Raw genomic sequence first — 18,759 nt, forward strand, 5'->3', positions numbered from 1 at the left:
CACACATGACCTGGAAAAGTCCTGCGCAAGTCCCTGATTTTCCACGCACATCATTTCATGAATCAGGCCCATTGTGTATAGGCGCCTTATAAATATACAAGAAATAAAATAAAATACTCTCTTACATATTGTCATTTCTGCTGCAGGGTTTAGGATGGTGTTGTATATCTTGAGAATGTTTGGATGGGTGCTTCCCTGCGGTGCATGCTTATCGTTGGCCAGCGGTTGTCGGTCATGGGGTGGTGGTTGGGGTAAGTGGGATGGGTATGGCTTGAAGAGTTCATTGTGCAGACATCATGGTGGTGGGGTACACACACGTGGTGCATAGAATGCATATTGGCTACATGCATTTTATTCAGATATGCTACTAACCCAAGGAAGTATTCCTTCGCCTTTCTGAGAAACCAACGGTACAACAATATATGCACCAGGAAGCTGCCCATGATCACATGCATTCTACGCATTGGGGGTCATTACGACCCTGGCGTTAAGGGTTAAACGGCGCCGTAAAAGGTGTCGGCGCCGTTAAACCCTTAACTCCTGATTAAGAGGTCCCTTTGCGGCTCCCAACCTTAACGAATGGTCTGGACCAGCCGTTAAAGTAGGGACCCACAAAGGGACTTCCGAGGTAATTACGGTACTGCAATTTGCGGTACAGTAATTACCGCCTTCCCCAGTCCCATTGAGCCGTGTGGGCCAAAAATGGGAATGGGGAAGGGCCAATGGTAAATGGGGAATTACTGCTGCGCCAACCTTGGAATGGGGCGGTATTTCCCCATTTACCATTGGCGGAATCGTTACAATACCGGCAGCAACCATGGTGATAATAGCGCCATTGGTTACCGCCGGTGTTGTAATGAGGGCCATTGAGTTTAGTGATGGGACCCAGCCTCAGTGTGATGTGGTTTGCCCCTGCATTCCCTGGTGCAGGGGTTCTATGCACGGGGCCTGCCTCTTTACATCTGTTGCTTGATACCCCATCCCAGCATCCCTATCCCAGGCTGAGCATCACTTAACCCGAAAGCTGGGTAAAGCGGCCCATCCATGGTGTCTGGGTCACATCTGCGGCCCATCCATGGTGGCTGGGTCGCATCTGCTTCAGAGTTCTCGCTGCCATTGTCTAGGCCTTTCTGGGTTGCTGCAACTAAGAGACTGTTCCCAGAATGTTCATATCACACTCTTGACCCTGGTTACAGGGAACTGCTTTTACCCCAGGGCCCTCACAATAACCACTGCTGACTCCTTCTTTCACAGTGTCCTCCTGCACAGACCGAAGCCTGTCCCCAGACCTTCAGGACCCCATCCAAGATGACACCAAGGAAACAGACAACTCCACCTCTTCGGACAAGGAGACCACCAACAACGAGAACGAAGAGCAGAACTCGGGCACCAAGCGCAGGGGTCCCCGGACCACGATAAAAGCTAAGCAGCTGGAGACCCTCAAAGCTGCCTTTGCTGCTACCCCAAAGCCCACACGGCACATCCGGGAACAGCTTGCACAGGAGACTGGACTCAACATGAGGGTTATTCAGGTACAGTGACCTGTCTTTAACCTTCAGACGCTTGCCTGTGCGTGCCAGTGAGGCACTCATGGGCATACTTAAAGCAAACGTGTTTTCCAAAGGTTATGTGCATTGCCACTTCTTCTCCAAATTCTTTTCTTTTGCAAAACCAGAAGTTTACTTTATGTTGTAAATCTGGACAGCATTTTTCTTATGTAGTCCAGCTTTCAAAGGGTGTCTCAGCTCTTGGGAGAAGATGTGAGTTTCCCACGGTGCCCCAGAACTCGGTGAGAGCAGCATGAGTGGGCATGGCCTGCCAGGGGATTGTATAAGATGCAGGGGCCAGAGCCTAAAGCATGGTCCTTCTTGGCATCTGTGGGGGAAAAGAGGCACTTAGTAAGGTAAATTGATCACGCCAGCCAGTGTATAGCAAGGACTGGGGCCTTCTAGTGCTGAAGTGCCGGATGTAGTCACACTTAACACTTATGGGACCGCGTCCTTCAGCATGTGGAGGGAGTAGTAAGGCTTGATGGATGGATCCAGATCACCGGGGTACCCGCTGCTTTGAGCTAGAAGTTATCATTGTGGTTCAAATCTGGGAATGGTTTTTCGGTCATTGACCTTATTCCCATGAGTGCTGGGCTCTGTCTTCTCAATGCATCAGAGACTTGTTCGGTCTGATGCCACTGGCCACTTAAAGGAGCATGGTCTGCCGGGGGTCATGTGAGGTGCAGTATGAGGGGCAACAAACATGTTCTTTATTGGAATTTTTGGAGAGGCAGTGCCTATGAGTTGCGCGCCAACAGGCTCTGTACAAATAATGGCATACCAATAACCCTGCGGATAGTGGTGCCACCGGCCGAGTCACATTTGGGAGCCATGGCTCTCTCTGCACAAAGGCAGTGGCAAACCAATGGTAGAGGAGGCTAGGAGTGCTCGAGGGTTTTAACCAGCTACTGACTATACTGCTGATTATGCATGGGAGTTCACCATGTTTCATGCATTCTAATTCTGCCTTCCCAGAGTCCCACGTGCTGGAGGTCCTGCCTGCAATCACAAGTATAAGCTGCAATCTTTGAGGTATTTCCTGGGTTATGGTAGTCAGGCTTGACACCAGGAGGCTAAATGGAAGGAGCGTTGGTGTAGCTTCGGCCATTTGTGGGACATGGCCATGTCCCCTGTGACTTAGTGCCTTGTGTTTGGAGAGAGGCGGGAGCCTGTGGTGGTCTGAGTTCTGCCCATTTTTAGTTGATGGGGCAATTCTGAAGGGACCCAACGGAGCTGCATTGGAATTGCCAACTCAATGCCTCTATGAGTACTTATCCACACTGTACGATAACACATTAACGGAGGCAGCAGGTGCCACTTATGGAGCCTGTCTACTTTGTAGCACAGCAATTCACACTACAATATTCCTTTAGCTGAAGTCTTCCTATGAATACATTGGGAGTTCCATATTTCCACCCTGGCCTCTTTAGATGTGGCCATTACCTTGCGAAAGTGTAACACAATTGTATTACGTGTTGATTTGGTCGCTTGGCCGTGCACCTCTCCCTGAAGTGCTGTAAATAGGCTAAACTACAGATAGCCGAGGCAGTCCCTTTGCAAGGAGGCTTTACAAAGTATCAGTGGTTTTAGTGATGAGGTCAATAGGGCAGTGAAGGGGTACACTCATGGTTCACAGAAAGGGAGCATTGGGTAACAAGGAGGCATATATCTAATATGGTGTATGTCTGGGAAATGGGCCAGTATCAAGACGGATATCATTCACATATGTACTGTTGTTGCTTCTGCGGGTAGGGAAGGCAGCTGTGGGAAGAGGGTGGTGGGAAGGAGATTACCCAGGGGGTCATGGATTCACTTTCACTGGCTATTAGGTGGAGTTTGAGTCTGGGTTTCAATAGATCCATTGATTGGATTGCTTTGGTGGCTGGGGGAGGGGGGATGTTCCCAGCACTGACCTACAAGGATAGACAGGCTTCTCCTGATTTGCAGAGGTTGATGAGAAATGTAACTTCTGTGTTTAGGGTCTTGGTGGGAAATTATGTAATCAGGTAGTGGCAGGGAAGCTGATGGTATGGGTGGTCGATATCATTCTGATGTTGCCATCTCTATGATACTCTTTCTTCTAGTAAACTACAACATTGAGATAAAGCTGTTCTGTCCTGAATTCCTCATGTTGTTGTGGTAACCTGTGCAGAACAGGAGTGTTTTTGCCTTGGTTGCCCAATTTCTTTGTGATTGCATGCATGGGAAACAGGCGTTTTTATGGGTTTGGTTCACAGGTTTTTTAAAATAACATTAACAGGAGGAAAAGCAATGTGTGTGTCTTGAATGCCCAATATCTTTGCGGATACCACCAGTTTGAGGAACAGGCATGTTTGTGTCATGAATGCCCAATATCATTGTGATAACATCAGTTTGAGGAACAGGCATGTTGGTGTCTTGAAAGCTCAACATCTTTGTGATACCATAGTGTGAGGAACAGGTATGTTTGTCTCTTGAATGCCCAATATCTTTTTGATACCATCAGTTTGAGGAACAGGCATGTTTGGGTCTTGAATGCCCAGTATCTGTGTGATAACATCTGTTTGAGGAATTGACATGTTTGAGTCTTAAACGCCCAATCTCTGCGTGATACTGCCCATGTGGGCGGGACAAAGACTGATATGCAAATGGATATTTCCCATCTGTGAAAGGTACAGTGAGCAAAAAGCAGATGGCTGCGAACTCTCAACGTGGTTAATAACCACTGAAACGGTTATCATGTCATCATGCCGTGTTCTTTCCAGAGAGGGTCGCCTGCTACTTTTTTTGTACAATATCATTGTGATACCATTAGTGTGAAGAGCAGGGATGTTTGTGTCTGGAATGCCCAATATCTATGTGATAACATCAGTGTGAAGAGCAGGCATGTTTGGGTCGTGAATACCCAATATCTTTGTGATAGCCTCTGTGTTAGGAAGAGGCATGTTTGGGTCTTCGGTTCAGAATCATTTTCGTGACAGCATTTCCTGGAGGAACATGCATGTTTGAGTTTTTCAGTCCCAGTATGTTTATTTCAACTTTTATTTGAGGAACAGGCATGTTAGGGACTTGCAATACCAGTATCTTTATAGTGACTTGTAAAGGAGAAAGAAGTGTTTTGGGGTGTCGCCTCGAGTATCATTTTGATGGCATGTGCTGCTTTGACATTCATGTTTCGGCATGTATTCCAGAATATTTTTGGAAATGCATAGGCGGAATAAGTAGGTGCATGTCTTGGATTCCCTAGGACTTGGTGGCAACATCAGCACAGTGAAGACGTGTGTTTTGCGCATGGATTCCTGGTGTCGTTTATTGTGCAGGTGTAATAAACCTGCTTTGTTTATGGATTTCAAATATCCTGTGATAGTGTGTAGGAGCATCAGCATGTTTCAGTGTTGGATTCCCCATATTATTGTGTTGTAGCTGACATTTATATAGCGCCTTTGCCATTATTATGTACTCAATGCACTAGTGGTGGGAACGCACTCAGGGACCGAAGTCCAAAATGTGGGAAATCGCTGTGTTGGATTAGAATACGTGTGCGCATTTGACAACGGTTTAGGCGGGCAAGCTGGGCTCTGGTAAAAAGCAACCCGAGAGGTCAGGAGAAACCATGAGTGCAAGAGACTTCTTATGTGTCCAGCTAGCCCAAATTTGTGATAGGCCACCCCTCAAGTCCCCCGAGTGCGATTCAGGGCAACTCTCTGAGTTTTTTCAGGTGCAATACATGAGAAATCGCTCACCTGCCCTTCAGGTGTGAGATATGGCCATGGCACACACTTCCTCCAAAGGCAATGCTTTGCCAGACACCACATTGCCAGACACCACAATCTATCCAAGAGCCGCAGGCTGTAGTTCTAGCACAGCATCTTTGATTATGATGTGCTTGTTTTCCTTATCCATAGCAGGTGCAGTGACTAATCAATCTTGTGAGATTTCATGGTGTGAAACTGGGAGAGTGCAGGAGCCGGCTGTCTTATTGATGCAGTTCAGGCGGAAGAGACTGTCACGAGACTTAGTTGGTATGGACCAAGGCTTGGGAGGCAGATAGATTGGATTACCTGGCCACGGTAATCCCCTTGAGAGAGGGGCGTGTGGGAGGTGTTACATTTCCCCGGAAGGGATACAATGGCAGGCGGTTAGTTAATATGTTCATAATGCTTAGGAGTGTATATCGTGGTATGTAGACAGATGCTGTGTCTTGTGTTTTTAGTGGTTTTTGGCTGTTCCCATGCGGGGCGTCGCGATGATGGCCTGTGTCTGGCTAGTGGTGATGGAAAACCAAGATCATGGTTGGTGTTTGATAGTGTGGGAGGTCAGGGCCACTGGGATAACTGTAGGCGCTGCCTGGTGGTATGAGGTTGGGGCCACCACAATAACGGCCAGTGCCGCCTAGTGGTGACTGTTTGTGTGCTCGCATTGGGTATTGGAAAGTTAGGGACGGGTTTCAGGATATTGTGGGAAACAGACAGGTTTTGAGAACTTTTTTGAAAGAAAGGTAGTCCTCTGTGCAGCGGATGTGAAGAGGAAAATTGTTCCAGATGATGGGAGCTAGGATAGAGAAGACTGAGCCGCCAACTCTAGTGGAGTGCTAAGGGGGAATAGCGAGGAGGAAAGCCGAGCCCGATCTGAGGTTTCTGGAGGGCTGGTAGTGGATGATCTTTTCCTGTAGGAACTCTGGTCCTGTAGTATGGAGGGCTCAGTGTGTGATGTACATGGCTTTGAAAGTCGCCTCTTGGCTGATAGGGAGCTAATAGTACTCTGAGGGTGGAGGTGATATGTTCACTGGGTGAGAGGTCAAGGAAGAGTCTGGCTGCTGAGTTTTTGATTCATTGGAGGTTCTTGAGCTGGTGTGCTGGGACACAGAGGGAGTTGGCATAGGCTACGGGGGAGATGATGATGGCACGTATTGCAAAAACACTGTGAGATAGGAGAGATAGGGAAAGATTTGCTTTAGGATGCATAAGTGTAAGTGACAAGTTAAGGATACAGAGTTGATGTGTTGGGAGGGAGATAGGTCAGCGCGCTAGTGCACCCTATCATTGTAGTGACATATGATGGAAAAACAGGTGAATTTGGGTTTGGATTACAAGTACATTTGTGGTTAGATAGGTGGGTTGAATATGCATATCTGGGTCTTGGATTACCAGTACATTTGTCTTAGATAGTTGGGTGGAACAGGTGTATTTGGGTCTTGGATTACCAGTACATTTGTGGCTATATAGGTGGGTTGAATATGCATATCTGGGTCTTGGATTACCAGTACATTTGTCTTAGATAGTTGGGTGGAACAGGTGTATTTGGGTCTTGAATTACCAGTACATTTGTGGCTAGATAGGTGGGTTGAGTGGGCGTATCTGGGTCTTGGATTACAAGTACATTTGTGTTAGATAGTTGGGTGGAACAGGTGTATCTGGGTCTTGGATTACCAGTACATTATTGTTAGATAGTTGGGTGGAACAGGTGTATGTGGGTCTTGGATTACCAGTACATTTGTGGTTAGATAGGTGGGTTGAATATGCATATCTGAGTCTTGGATTACCAGTACATTTGTCTTAGATAGTTTGGTGGAACAGGTGTATTTGGGTCTTGAATTACCAGTACATTTGTGGCTAGATAGGTGGGTTGAATAGGCGTATCTAGGTCTTGGATTACAAGTACATTTGTGTTAGATAGTTGGGTGGAACAGGTGTATTTGGGTCTTCAATTACCAGTACATTTGTGGCTAGATAGGTGGGTTGAATAGGCGTGTATGGGTCTTGGATTACAAGTGCATTTGTGTTAGATAGTTGGGTGGAACAGGTGTATTTGGGTCCTGGATTACCAGTACAATTGTCGTTAGATAGGTGGGTGGAGCAGGTGTATTTGGGTCTTGGATTACCAGTACATTTGTGTTAGATAGTTAGGGGGAACAGGTGTATTTGGGTCTTGGATTACCAGTACATTTGTGGTTAGATAGGTGAGTGGAGCAGGTGCATTTGGGTCTTGGATTACCAGTACATTTGTGTCAGATAGTTGGGTGGAACAGGTGTATTTGGGTCTTGGATTACCAGTACATGTGTGGTTAGTTAGATGGGTGGAGCAGGTGTATTTGGGTCTTGGATTGCCATTACACTTGTGGTTAGATAGGTGGGTGGGTTCTATCTTCGGACCCCCTTCTCTTTGTTCCAACATTTGTGACGGTCCTGTGCCATGGCATCAGTTCCTCCCCTGTACCTCAAAATATTATTTAAAGATAATTAATCATTTGCATTGAGAAATCCTATGTCTTAATATTGGTGTGCGCCACTATCCCATTCTTGTATCGATAGGTGGGTGGAACAGGTGTATTTTAGTCTTGGATTACCAATATCTCTGTGGTTAGATGTGTGGGATGAACAGATGTATTTGAGTCTTGGAATGCCAAATATTTGTGGTTAGGTGTGTATTAGGAGCATGGGTATTTGAGTTTTGGATTGACAATATCTTTGTGGTCAGATGTGTAGGAGGAACCCGTGAATTTTGATTCTTGGTTTCCCAATATTTCTGTAGTTAGAGCCATGGGAGGAACAGCTGTATTGAGTCTTGGATTGTCAATATCTTTGTGCTGAGATGTGTGGGAGGAGCAGTTGCATTAGAGACTCAGATTGTACATATATGTGTGGCACAATATGACAGAGCAACAGGTGTGTTTGCATCTGGTGTTAGCTGCAACTTTGTGGTCAGATGTGTGGGATGAACAGGTGTATTAGATGAACAGGTTATCAGATTCTTAGATTGCCAATGCCTTTGGTTAGATGTGTGGGAGAACAGGAGTATTTTAGCCTTGGATTGCCAATGTCTTTGGTTAGATGTGTGGGAGAACAGATGTATTAGATTCTTGGATTGCCAATGTCTTTGGTTAGATTTATGGGAGAACAGGGGTATTTAAGCCTTGGATTGCCAATATCTTTGGTTAGATGCGTGCAAGGAATAGGCATGTTTGCGTCTTGGGTTACCTGCAACTTTGTAGTCACATTTGCAGCAGAAACTTGCAATTTCCATTATCTTTGTGGTGTGATGTGTGAGGGAAGGAAGGAAGCAGTGCATTTTGGGTCTTAGTTTCTTGGTATCTCTTTAGTTAAATGTATGAGTATCCGGCATCTATTTTGTTTTTATTGAGCACTATACGTCAAAGCGCATCTTGAACTTGGCATGACTATGATGGATTGTGAAGCTTTCTCTGTAACCTATGGGCATACATCTTGGAGGGACGTCTGGGAGTGACAGCTCAATTGTGTGTCTCCTTCTGGACCCTTGTGAAGCATCTCACCTGGGAGTGACAATTCACCTATGTATTGCACTCTGGATCCTCCTTGTTGTGGGACATCCAGAGTGGTCATGACATGTGACTAGCTTCCCCATTTCAATGTGCAGATCACAGGCACCAGGGTTTTGGGAGATCTAATTTCCAAAAGACCAGTCCATTTCTGTACCCGTACAGTGGAGGGTATGTCAATCAAATACGGATGGATGTAGCTTTTATCCCACATAGACCCCCAGATCTCACAAATATGTATTGTTCTCCTGCTCAAATTTGGACTACATCTGGCCCCTTTGTTGTCTTCCGATTGTGACGTGACTTGAAATATTGCTTGTTCACTCTTCATTTTTGGTCTCCATTTTACCTTGTCTTCCTCGTTTGCGCAATGAACTGGGCGAATATATATGAGAGACCATGGCTAGATGCTTCATGCACTCTAGCTGGCCACTGCAGCCTCCCATCTATCAGTTTGAAATTAGACACAGGCCAAAAGCCTCCACGAAACCCCCCTGGCTCAACTATAAGTAGCACAAGCTGAGCTCAAGACTTAATTTTGCCACAGGCGCTTGAGAATGTAAAGTGCACAACAACCATGCAATACAGCTAAAAACATAAAGAACTGTCAGATAGTGAGGTTGGAGGCAAACCTTCCCTGCCCCCACATGGAGTTTCCATTGCCCTGCCCCCACCGTGTTCTGTTTGTCATCCTTTAAAGTCATGGCTCACAGTGAAAAAAAATATGTCCAAGCCCTTCTAAACCCACCACAACTTTGCTGTTGTTTTCTACACATGGCCAGTTCACCAAGTACAGGTCGTCCAAACTGCATTTCACTGATGGTCGCAAATAAAGGTGAAACCTCCACGCGTTTTTGTGCAGCCTTGAGGACGGTCTTGGGTTGATGAAGCTATGTATGAAAGAGTGCTGCCCTGTAAGAAAAGGACATATTTCTGCAGCTAAACACTTTTTGGATGATTTGCATACCCACAATGCTTTGCTCATGTGGCTCTGAACATGAAGGGAACTTCCGTTGATGCTACAGTGTGGCACGGTGGCACGGGTAACCTGGCTTAAATGGCTTATCCTTTTTTCCACATTTCAGGTGAAGGTTTTTCGTTCATGCACTGTAAAACCCAGTATAACTTTGCTGGTGTTTACTGCATATGTCCCAATGCTCCAACCGAAAGGCTGTCAGACTGTGTACTGTACTGATGATCCCTAATACGGGTTGCACTGGTATGCAGTTGTCTGGAGCCTGAGAATTGTCTGTGTTGCATTGATGAAGCCATGTATAAAATAGCAATGACCTGCAAGACAAAGCCAATTTACTGGAGCTAAAGGCTTGCATTTGGGATGATTTGCATGTGGCTCTGAACTGGAGGTGGTGGTGCTGTAGCCTGAGTGACATGCCTCAAATGGCTCATTCTACTTACACATTTTCGGTTGAATTGGAACATTTCTGCTGGCTACATTAGTGGTCCTTCTGAGTCCTCTGCTGTTGGAGAACAGGGCATGATAATGCCAGGCTCAGCTTCCCAGGGACTCTGGACCCGTCTGACGAGTCTTTCACTGAACCCGGAAAGAGCATCAGAAGGCTGACTTCCACAAGCCCTGGAATCAAACCATCAGTCCCAAGGGATCCCCTCGCAGTGGAGATAGGGAGTCTGCAGAAATCCCATGATTTGGGTTGCTGCTTCCCATCTAACTTAAAGTCTTACCATGTATGTGCTGTGATCTGGTGATCACCCCCTTGAACAGCAGAGGGGTCAGTAGCAGTTTCCAAAGGAGCTGGATAAACACGGAAGGGCCACATTATCTTTGTGGTTTAGTGGCAGCTGACCTCAGACTCCCCATCAGCCAAAGTTCACACAAAGGCAAATGCTGTAGCATGTCTTTAGCGATGACTTGAGTACTCTCTTGAGCATGACAGTGGAGAGTGGCGTTTTGGAGTTCGCACTGGGCCATCATTCATGGTCGGCTTATCCCCAGCGAGCACTGATATGCCTCCTACACCAGTGATTGAAAAAAAGTTGGACTTTGTTTCTTGGCTTCCAATTTAGCATAATGAAGAGTTTTCAAACAATGTTATTCATCAGTCGCTGTTCCATAGGTATTTCCAGTGCTTCGAATTTCATTGACAGCTAGAGATGTGCCGCCCTGCTGGCTTTAACTTCTCAATGCACCACGTCTCAGATGTGCTGTTAGGGCAGACATGACTGAGGTTACAATGTGAACGAGCAATATGGGGTACAGTCTGCCTTCTGCAAAGGCATATTCGCGTAGACGTGTTTTGGGTTTATACTGCAATAGTACCAATTTCGATTGGGTAATTTAAAAAAATAATGTATGTACACATGTCCTATGTAAAGCACTTTGGATAAAAGTGCTATATAAATGACAAATTACTTTTATTATTATAATGGTGATGCAGACTGGAGGCCACTCTGTCACTCTCGACATGCCACAACATGACAGGGCCCTTATTACAATAATCTGACTACTCGTAATGGGGCTTTTGTTACGTTCTAAAGGTCTGTGGGCTTGGGTCACTCAAATTGTGGGGTCTGAAGCTCTTAGTTGAGAACATAAATGGGGACATTAAAAAAAAACAATTCTGGGGACGTAGCAGGGGAGATGGACCTGTTAGAGTGGCTGGGAACGTAGCACGGGAAATGGACCTGTTAGAGTGGCTGGGAGCGTAGCATGGGAAATGGACCTGTTAGAGTGGCTGGGAGCGTAGCACGGGAGATGGACCTGTTAGAGTGGCTGGGCACGTCGCACGGGAGATGGACCTGTTAGAGTGGCTGGGAACGTAGCACAGGAGATGGACCTGTTAGAGTGGCTGGGAACGTAGCACGGGAAATGGACCTGTTAGAGTGGCTGGGAGCGTAGCACGTGAGATGGACCTGTTAGAGTGGCTGGGAACGTAGCACAGGAGATGGACCTGTTAAAGTGGCTGGGAACGTAGCACAGGAGATGGACCTGTTAGAGTGGCTGACAATGTTCTTAGTTAGGAGGCCCGGCTTACACTATAATGATCAATCTTCTCCTCTGACAGAGCAGCCATCTTAGCCCTCTTTGTCTACAAGGAATGCGCCTTCATGAATGACAGTGGGCAGCTTTGCAATGAAGTATTGAGGTAGAAGAGAAGGCAGGGTACCCCCTGATTCATTCCAAGCGGCATCCTGGTGACTATTAGACCACTTCAAGACATATCACATGTTCTCTAAGCCCCAGTCACATTCTCCACTAGGGCTGTGTTCGGTTGCCACCCCTGGCGTGTGGTAGACAGAGTCATAAGGCCTTAAAAATGGCGAGGCAGAGCCATGCTCAGTCTGTTGGGGATTCCAAATAAATGTCTCATGGTTGGAGTTTCCTGTCTTCAACATATTAGCATTCAGCTCATGGCCTTGAGCTTTTTACAAAATTGCTAATGAAAGCTGAACAGAAAATGATTTCCACATTCTCATATTCTCTCTAAGCATCCACTATACATTTGGAAAATCATCCCTCCTTCCCTATAAGTGTCATGCCTCCTCTCTGCGCCGTACCATTGTGTTGACGAAGGTGTCCATGTGGCTATCATTTCATGATCGTCCCTCGAGTAGTATTTGGGTGATGCTCGCCCCGAATACATGGCAATGGAATCGGTACATGTCAATGAAATCCGTACATGAAAATGGAATCCGTGCATGGCAATGGAATCTGTACATGGCAATGGAATCCATGCAGGGCAATGGAATCTGTACATGGCAATGGAATCCATGCATGGCAATGGAATCCGTACATGTCAATGAAATCCGTACATGACAATGGAATCCGTGCATGGCGATGGAATCTGTACATGGCAATGGAATCCATGCATGGCAATGGAATCTGTACATGGCAATGGATCAGTGGTGATGATGCCCCTTCTCACTAGAGATAGGAGTCAAAGAATGAACTAACCGGGAGGCTGAGCACTGTTTTGACTCGTGTAGGTGATCCCTCTGGATGGACAGGGCACTGGAGCTAGTAACCGCCCTACAGAGAGGCCAAGAGCTGCACAAGACACGGTTCCTCGACCAGAGAGAGAGCGAGACCAATGATAAAATGCGCTAGTCACCTGAACTCACCTCGTTTCATAAAGGTGACAGCGCCACTAGAAGGAGGCCAATGATGGAATGAGCAATGTGATTCAACTCTCAGCTATGTTTGAATCCTATATTAAAGAGAGGCCAGCTCAATGAGAAAATAGTCTGTGCAATACTCTTCCCTAAAGATGATTCCTAAATCAAAGCTACCTTAGTGTTTGGATGGGAATAAAGGCTGAACTAACCTCTCCCAAATCGTAGTTCCAACCTCCGCCATGGATTGAATGTGCACCGAGTTTGGCGTACACTATTCTCTCTCCAAAAAGCTGATTAATTTACCCGAGAGGCCAATGGTTGAATGGGCGCTGGGTCTGAAATAAACCCACCCTTACAGATGACTATTATAATCAGAGCGAAGCTAGTTATTGGATGAGAAGGGATTCTGAAAAGTCTCTTTCCCTGATGATGATCCACTCCCCTGAGAGATGCCTTGCATTAAATGGGCCTAGGAGCTGATCTGCCCCACTAAAACACGGGTGGCACAGTTCCATGCCACTGTGTGGGCAGAGTGACACTCAAGCTTTCCCTGGTGCGTAAATACAGTGTCAGGAAGAGCCCTAGACCCTAAGGTGGCCACCTTCTTCCCACTGCATCTCGTATCGCCCAATGCTCAGTAAAGGAAACTTCAGCACACAACCCTCGGAAGCATTCAGCACTAGGGGGACACGTGACCCTCAATAATATCCTGAAACCTAGGTCTCCCAATGGCTGGATATAGTGGCCTCCCTAAGTGAATTGGCAAAACCGTAATAAAACAGATGGTTTCAACATTTCCCTTTCCCAATTTTAATTTGGAAATGTTATATTGTGTAGGCCATCTGCTGAGATTGGAATGTTTAAGCGATGGCAATGCCACAAAGACATATCAGTTCAGTACTCACAAATTCGGTTATCCAGTTCAGTGATTGGCTCCTGCTGGGGTGTGTCTGAGCCCATGCAGTGATTGGCTGTTGGTAAATTACATCTTGGGCCAAACCATTAAATTAATGATGTGGGTTTGAGGGCATCAGGATAGACAGAGAGGGCTGCTGCTGGGTCACATGAGGGGTGCAACCATTCGATGAAGGCTGGAAAATAGGGCATGTTTGTGCACGGCCAATGGGCTCTATCGCCTGAGGTCCCTTTGCATTGAAAAAAAGTCCTGAAGACTAGGGTGTTTCTCATTGGCTATTTTCAAGTCTGAGTAGGCACATTTGCAATTTACCGACTTACCCCATGCAACAACCGCTCTTTGGATTTAATAAAATGGTTCATTTATTCACCATGTTTTTTACTGCACATCTTTAACCAATTTTCTTGGCCGCCCCATCCACTTCCCTTCTTTTATAAATGAAAGAAGCTTTGGCAAAGCCGGCAGTTTTGTTTTTGTGTAGGCATGGGATAGGCATTTGCCATAATTGTACTGTGAGGCCATAACATGCCAACAGATGTAAAATGATGTACACACCTGGGTATATGATGTCAGGGCCTGGCCAATGCCTAATACTGACACACAGGCCAACATTGTTGAATTTGCCAATGCTTGTTTATGACAGGACTTCTGCGAAAATAACAGATGAATTGCTTATAAATCAAGTAGTTGAAGGCATTTTAAAAACCCTGAAGCTGCAATGAAGCCATTAACTTTCTGAATGCTGTTTAGAAATGACACTGGCAAGCCCCATACAGCTAAAACGAGCTACTGTAAGGGGATCCCATGATCTCTAGGACGTGCTTGCACTTTGCAAGTTCTACTCAACTAAGGGGGGAAAGGGTGTTGTTGTGACAAAGCAGACGTGTGAAGATTTGAATTTTGCAATTAAAGCAGTAGTCCTCAAACTTTTTATGCCACCACCCCCGGCCCCAACACAAATAACTGGCCAGCTCCCCATGTGAGATCAATATTCTTAATTTGTATGTATTTCACATGTTTTAGATGTGGAGGGCGGCTGCTGAGTGCACGGCGCCATAATATTTTATAGATGTGTTGTTGGGGATACAATTTAGGACAGCAGGACAATCCAGACATGGAAACAATGCAAGTCAACCAAAAAATCGATGGTTGGGCTTTTTATTTTCTCAGAAAAAAATCATATTAGTATAAAGCAAGTGGGGGCAAAGGCTTTCAGGTGGGGCTGCCTGCACCCCAAGTCAATTTTTAAAAAAACGGGGCGGGTGCCGCCTGATCACCGCAAATATATGTTTTTAAAAATGGGGAACAGAGGCTTTCAAAGGAGCCACCTGTCACCAACATTATTATTTTTTAATTGAGTAATGGTGCTTCAGCACGGGGGAGGTCTGCCCCAAAAAGATGATTTTTTTGCCTGAGTTAGGGAGCCGTGGGATCTAGAGTGGGGGGGTGGATGCCCCCAATGTTGAGATCAGGAGGGGTGAAGGCAGAGAAACGGGGTATGAAGAGACCGCTACTAAAAAAAGTTTCTGCACCCCCTAGCACTTTTGCTCGAGGGAGAGCACTGGTGTTAGGAGTCTGGCCTTTTGCTACTGGCCTCTTCATCCCCCGCTCAACTCCTTTCCCACAATCCTACTGTTGGGGGCTTACTTGCCTCGCTCCAGTCCCATAACACCTGTGGTAAGGGGTCTCAAGTGGGGTCAGTTCCCCCAACAGTGGGATTGGGAGCTGGGGGAGCAGGGAGTGGAGAGTGGGCGTGAATAAAATCACTTACATTATGTGGGAGGTGCTCCTGCAGACAGCGTGGCACCAGGAGGGAAGAAAGGCAGCCTGGAATGTGTGTGCTTTGCTAACAGAAGAAAACATGATTTATTTCCCGGTCCTGGTGCTTCAAAAATGAAAGCGCCCTCCAACCCTTCTTCCGGCAGGCAGCCCTCATCGCACTGAGCATGTCCGGTGGGAGACATATTGGATTGAGCTGGTCCCGCTCATTGTGCCTGAATCAGGGGCAGGCTCCATTTTTTCCACATGCGCTTTCATACTGTGGATGCGCGCCCTAACCCTCCCCTGCCACAACCCCGGAAATAAAGCCACACCCCCAGCCACCCACGAGGTGTGCCACACCGTTTGAATAATGCTGAATCAAAGGGAACGTGAATTAAAAAAACAACCTTGACAAAAACTGAAACATTGGGCTGATCACACTGACAAAGGCATTTTTTACAAATGCTTTAATCACAAAGAACCCCAGGTAGATAGTTCACGACTTCAGCGCTCGCCTCACACTTGGCCAGCCTGAACTTCACGAGTTTAACCTTTGTAGCAGGCAGGCTGATACAATTAGCACCATTAAATTGGGTAATAATCTGTAATTACGGTGTTTAGAAGCAGAAGGAGTCTGGCATGAAGTGCTATATAAAAACAACTACCATTGTTATACGAAAACAAATTCTTATAAAGAACGCGAGTACCCTCCACACACGCAAACCAAAATTCATGACTGCATGCAGCGGCTTTTCAATAGGACCTTCACACATGTGCAGACTGTATGACGCCATTGCACCAGGTTCGATGACTTCATGCTGTCATTTACGTGACACAGCAACCCAGAGTAGTAACATCTACAGGCCATGTGCATGCCCTTCCCGGGAGGCCGCTCACCGCCATCAGTCAATCCCAGCTCTGGAAAGCTGCCCCGAGCAGTCCTTACGTATGGAATGAGTCCTGCGGCCGGTGCGCGAGGCTGCTGATTGAGATATGCAGTCGGTGTACCGGGCGATGGTTAACTAATGGAGAGGCGGCCGTCTATGCATGAGAATGAGCTCTCTCCTTCAGGGACATTAACAGGTTTAATTATGAGGCCGCCGCCGACCAGCTCATCCCCCATAGCCCCCACTGTCTAATCCGATGCACTTCCTGGCAGAGCAAGCAAGAATTAATGCATAAGTGCTGCCACTGCTGATGGGCCTCTTCGGAGGAGCGGAAAAGGCTGGGGCGGCCTGGAGCACCTTCCTGCAGAACTCTCCAGATGTATGCCAAGGTGCGCTTCATCCCTTCCAGATACCCTCCTCCCTGTTGATATTGCTTGCCTTCCTCTTTCTGGGGCTCTATTATGACCCCTCCGGCCCCCCGCCAGAGGTTTCAAAATCCATCACTCTTGAGCGGCCTCAGGGGGGAAAGCCTACTTTTAGCCGTGAAAGAAACTCTGCTCGGCTCGATGGGATTAGAAATTTAATCCTTGTAGGCTCCGCTCTTCCGCCTCCTTGGAGGGCCTGACGCCTTCCGGAACACCAGGTTCAGAACTGGATGTATCCCTAGGGGGTTCAGGAAGGAGGGATCGCCGCTGGAATGCGGAGGCGAGAACCATTCCAAATGGCAAGTTACTTTGTAGGGGCTGGAGGCTCCTCTGCCCACACCCAAAGGCACGACTTGATTAAGTTCAAAGACTGTTCTGAAAGGCATGTGGGCGAAATAGTCAGGAGAACTGTAACTTATTGCACCCGGGCCTTGTAAAGTGCATACTATGCCATTTGTGGTCTATTTCTAGTCATTGTCGGACATAAAGAGATTATACAGTATGTGCATTAGATGTGTCCTTCCTGTGGAAGGATATCATTCAAAGATTGTGCATGCTGATGCGGTCAAACAGGACCGCAAACAGCTAGTTAACACTCTCCAATTATTTACAACAGGAGCAAAACCACCCCCACCCCCTAATCTTAGTAGGAGATTTTAATTGTATTCTGCATACCCATGATAGTAAGCGCATCGGTGGGCAAGTACATACAGATAAATTGGAGAAGTCTTGGAAAATTTTACAAGAACGGGTAGATGATAGTCATTCAGTTGACTCTCATGCTTCTTTTAATCAGCTCGCTCAGGACGGTGGGGGCCCGTCTATGGGGTGGTTCTGGTGAAGCTGTGGCAGCGACTGTCACTTATCGCAGAATATCACATACCGGGGGTAGCGCGTGGGTTTTTGCGGGCTGTCAGAATCCAGCAAGCACAATGTTCGCATCTGCGCAATTTTGCTATGTTTCATGTCTGTAGAGTTGACACTTGTCTAGACGTTGGCAGCCGCGCAACACGGAGCCCTGTCAGATAGATCCGTAGAAGTGCACCGCTATTCGGGTAGAACCTGGAGGTTGGGGGGGTTCAGGGCTGCGACATGGAGCGCAAGGCCTAAGGCATTCGACCAGAATTTCTAGACAAGTATTCAAAGCTCTACGTTAATGCATCCTGCTAATGGAGTTTGCACCTCTGTGACTGTATGCAGTATTTCTCAGTGATCACATTACACTTAAGAGACAAGCATTGGCAAAGCCAACAGTTTGGCCTATTTGGTAGGAGTGGAATACACATTTTCCAGGCACTGCCGTAATGGTTCTGCCTGGACATAAAATAGCATAGCTGGCGAGTGGTGTTAGCTCATGGAAATATTCATGATAGTGCCCCTCAAATGTCTTTGTAATGCCTATACAAGAGCCACAACATTTGGCTTTAGCAAAACCTGTTTTGACAGGAATTCAGAGCAAGCAACAAGTGCTAGGATACACATATTGCTTATAAATCAAGTGGCTGAATGCACTATCTGGATTAAAGCTGCAATTGAGTAATTACCTTTTAGAAGACTGCCTAAAAAGAACATTGGCATCCCATTAAAACATACAGGTAGTTTATAGACATTCCAGGGGGCAGTGGATTGGACAGAAAAGGATTAGGTAGTGGGTGGGAAAGGCCACTGGGGCTAGCACTGTCATGGGCATTCAATTGGTGGGGAGAAAAAGCAGGCCATGTGTCCTTTCTCACGCATAGGGCCTGATTCACAGAGTGTTTTCATTTTTTATGAAACGCTTCTGTGAATCGGGCCCACCATGTCTCTCCTCTCTTAATTTCCATGCCACTAGTTTTGTCCTATAGGCTGACTC

At 46.6% G+C, this 18,759-nt stretch overlaps 1 protein-coding gene across 1 annotated transcript in view; it reads left to right on the forward strand.

The window, feature by feature from the left end:
- Nucleotides 1-18,759, forward strand: part of LHX5 (LIM homeobox 5) — a 60,125-nt gene that overhangs the window by 13,833 nt on the left and 27,533 nt on the right. The window contains exon 3 of the mRNA XM_069619228.1: nucleotides 1,255-1,532. Within this exon, the coding sequence (XP_069475329.1) occupies nucleotides 1,255-1,532 (278 nt within the window). The remainder of the gene's footprint in view (nucleotides 1-1,254; nucleotides 1,533-18,759) is intronic.

The sequence above is a fragment of the Ambystoma mexicanum genome, chromosome 10 (assembly GCF_040938575.1).
Source record: "Ambystoma mexicanum isolate Mex_15411 chromosome 10, UKY_AmexF1_1, whole genome shotgun sequence".
NCBI classification, from domain to species: domain Eukaryota; kingdom Metazoa; phylum Chordata; class Amphibia; order Caudata; family Ambystomatidae; genus Ambystoma; species Ambystoma mexicanum.